We start from the raw sequence: 2,726 nt of genomic DNA, 5'->3' as shown, positions 1-2,726 counted from the left end.
GGCAACCCCCCACCCCCTCTGCCCCGAGTCCCTGTGGCTGCCCGCCCGGCGGGGGACACCGCACAGCAGACAGAGGAGCCAGGAGCGGGAAGACAGACACACACACTCACAAAGCAGAAGCTCCACCCCCGGCTTCCTCTGACCTGCCTGCGACCAATCCCCTGCATCCCGGCCGGCATTCTAAGCCCCACCTCCTTCATTCAATCCCATGCGGCCCTTCATCCAATCCCTAGCTCACATCGCTGGCACAGTCATCTCCCGGGGCTTCCAGTTCTGCCTGTGTCTGCCTGTTTCTATTTCCAGGCTGTGGGCACTCATTCTGTACTGGCCTAAGGTCTGTTTCTGCTTTGGGTTATTTACCTTCAGTAGGTAGGTTGCCAGAGTGTATTCTCTCTGTGGGCTGTGGTAGGTCTCCAGCTTCTTTGAGTGCTGTATATCATTTTCCCACATACAGTATAGTCACATACTGCTTCTTCATTTCGCTGGCGATTGAGTTGGTTTGTTTTTTCGGAAGGTTGTTGATCTGTGTGGGGTTTTGTTCTTGGAGTGTTATCTGTTTAGTGGAAGTGTGTGAATATACATATGTAATGTAGAGCAAGATAAACTATAAAGACTACACTGGCATTATTAAGCTAGTTTAGATCCTGGGGATAAGTTTATTCCATATTTTTTACACTTATATATATATATATATATATAAGTCAAGCCTTTGCAAAATGAACACTCTGTGAATGAATCATTTTCAGACTTCTACACATAATCGTCTTCGAGTAGTTCAGCTCTATGAAGAACTTTCTGGTTGATCCTTTAAAATGTATCCCAACATACTGTAGGTTACATCTGAGTAAATGACATGACGTGAGACCGTTTTTATATGCAGAGATGGTTTATAGTGCTATGACATAGGATGTCTATTACATGATACACAGCCTCACCACTTTTTGCATGAATGGCTTTCTATTTATTTTTTTTAGAAGTGGCTGCAGTTTTCGGCTTACTATATATATTCGCCCGTCACTTCTACTTTGCTGGCTACGTTGAATCTGCCAAGGGCAGGTAAGAAAATTTGGTTAAAAGGTGAATTTGGCAATCTTTTTGGCTATCTATGTTTTGCAGCACACTAAAGATGTCCTATTCCATCCAAAAGCCCCAGTGTTAACTTTAAGAAACTTCTCAATCAGGATTCCTTCGTCGGATGCACATCTCTTAGGCAAATATCCCGTACCAATTGCCACCAAGAGGCGAGAAACTTGATCGATTTAAAAAAAACTCCTTGGTGAATGTGGCTCCAAATAAACTCTCCATAAATGACAAGCTGTTGCAAATAGAGCAAAATACGAGACAATTCTTTTTATGCATTTACGATGGGGAGCTTCATTAAAAGGACTCTATTAGCATCAATTTCACGACAAGCTGCATATTTTGCCGTTTTATTAATATACTCCTCCCTGTGCGTAATGCTGCACACATTTTACTTGTGTAAAGACCTGAAACAATGCCCATTGTTCTGATTCCCCAAACACATTACTGTTATCTCTTGCGGTTTTCATATTAACTTTGAAGTTGCCTTAAAATGTTACAATAAAGATTTTCACGCTCATAACTTTGGTACAAGTATAACAATGGGTGACAAATGAGGATGACAAAGGTAGGTTCATAAAGTATTTAATAAAAAAGGTCACCTTATAGGTTAGAAAACATTGCAAACCATTGAAAATGCAGCGTTTCAACATTTGGCATAATGTCAATGCAGCCATTCGTTATCAGAGATTTAATGCTATACTCGATGAGGGCAGAGTTACAGGTTAGAAACTCATAACTATGCATTACAAACATTGTGGCACTTTGACGGCCAACAACATATCCTTAAAGCTGCAGTTCAGTCTATATCCTGCATGTGTGTTTTTTTTAATAAATCAGTTCTGTAGTAAGAAAAAATACTTTTAGCATTTTCGGTTTTAAAAAAACAACTTTGAAAGACCAATTTTCTTGTATTCTATTTTAACAAGCATTTGCTTAGGCGCTGCCCCTTCATGGCCTGTCACAAACCCAGGCACACCCCTTTGTCAGCACTGCCCTCCCTCTCTCTAAACGTGCACTAGCATCTTGTCACATGATCTTCCTCATACAGTAGTACATTCAAGGAAGCTGGAGAAAAGGGATCAGCCATGCATAGCAGCTCGGATAGGCGATTTCAAACTTATTACAGTGTTTATTCCATTCATTGCACGTGTATATAATGTAAAAATTGTAATAATTCCATTTATAGCAAACGTGTATATGTGAATATTATTTAGATGTATATGTATGTTACTGAAATGTGGAGTGAGTGTGTAGGTAAATACACACAATACACTTCCACTGCATATATATATATATATATATATATATATATATATATATATATATATATATATATATATATATATATATATTATATATTATATATGTATGTATATGTGAAGTTATGTGAGTAAAAAAGTGACAAAAACCCTCCATAGCAAGGCAAATAGCAAATGGAAATATTACTGTATGCTCATTTGTATGTATATATATATTTATATACACACACACTTCAAATACGGATAGTGATTCACGTAAATGATATATATATTCACTTTCTGGGAGTATAAGAGTGACTGTCCTGTTGTTCCTTTTTTTGTATCCATCATTGAATGGTATGCACCCTCTCTTTACGTTTATTTTATACTAGCTGAGAGACCCGG

The 2,726-nt window shown here is 38.6% G+C and overlaps 1 protein-coding gene across 1 annotated transcript in view; it reads left to right on the top strand.

The window, feature by feature from the left end:
- MGST2 (microsomal glutathione S-transferase 2) overlaps positions 1–2,726 on the top strand; it is a 49,651-nt gene that overhangs the window by 39,023 nt on the left and 7,902 nt on the right. Inside the window, 1 exon segment of the mRNA XM_075614989.1 lies at positions 907–1,056. Within this exon segment, the coding sequence (XP_075471104.1) occupies positions 907–1,056 (150 nt within the window).

This window comes from Ascaphus truei, chromosome 1 (genome assembly GCF_040206685.1).
Source record: "Ascaphus truei isolate aAscTru1 chromosome 1, aAscTru1.hap1, whole genome shotgun sequence".
Lineage (NCBI taxonomy): Eukaryota > Metazoa > Chordata > Amphibia > Anura > Ascaphidae > Ascaphus > Ascaphus truei.
This window is presented reverse-complemented; position numbering and strand designations above follow the sequence as displayed.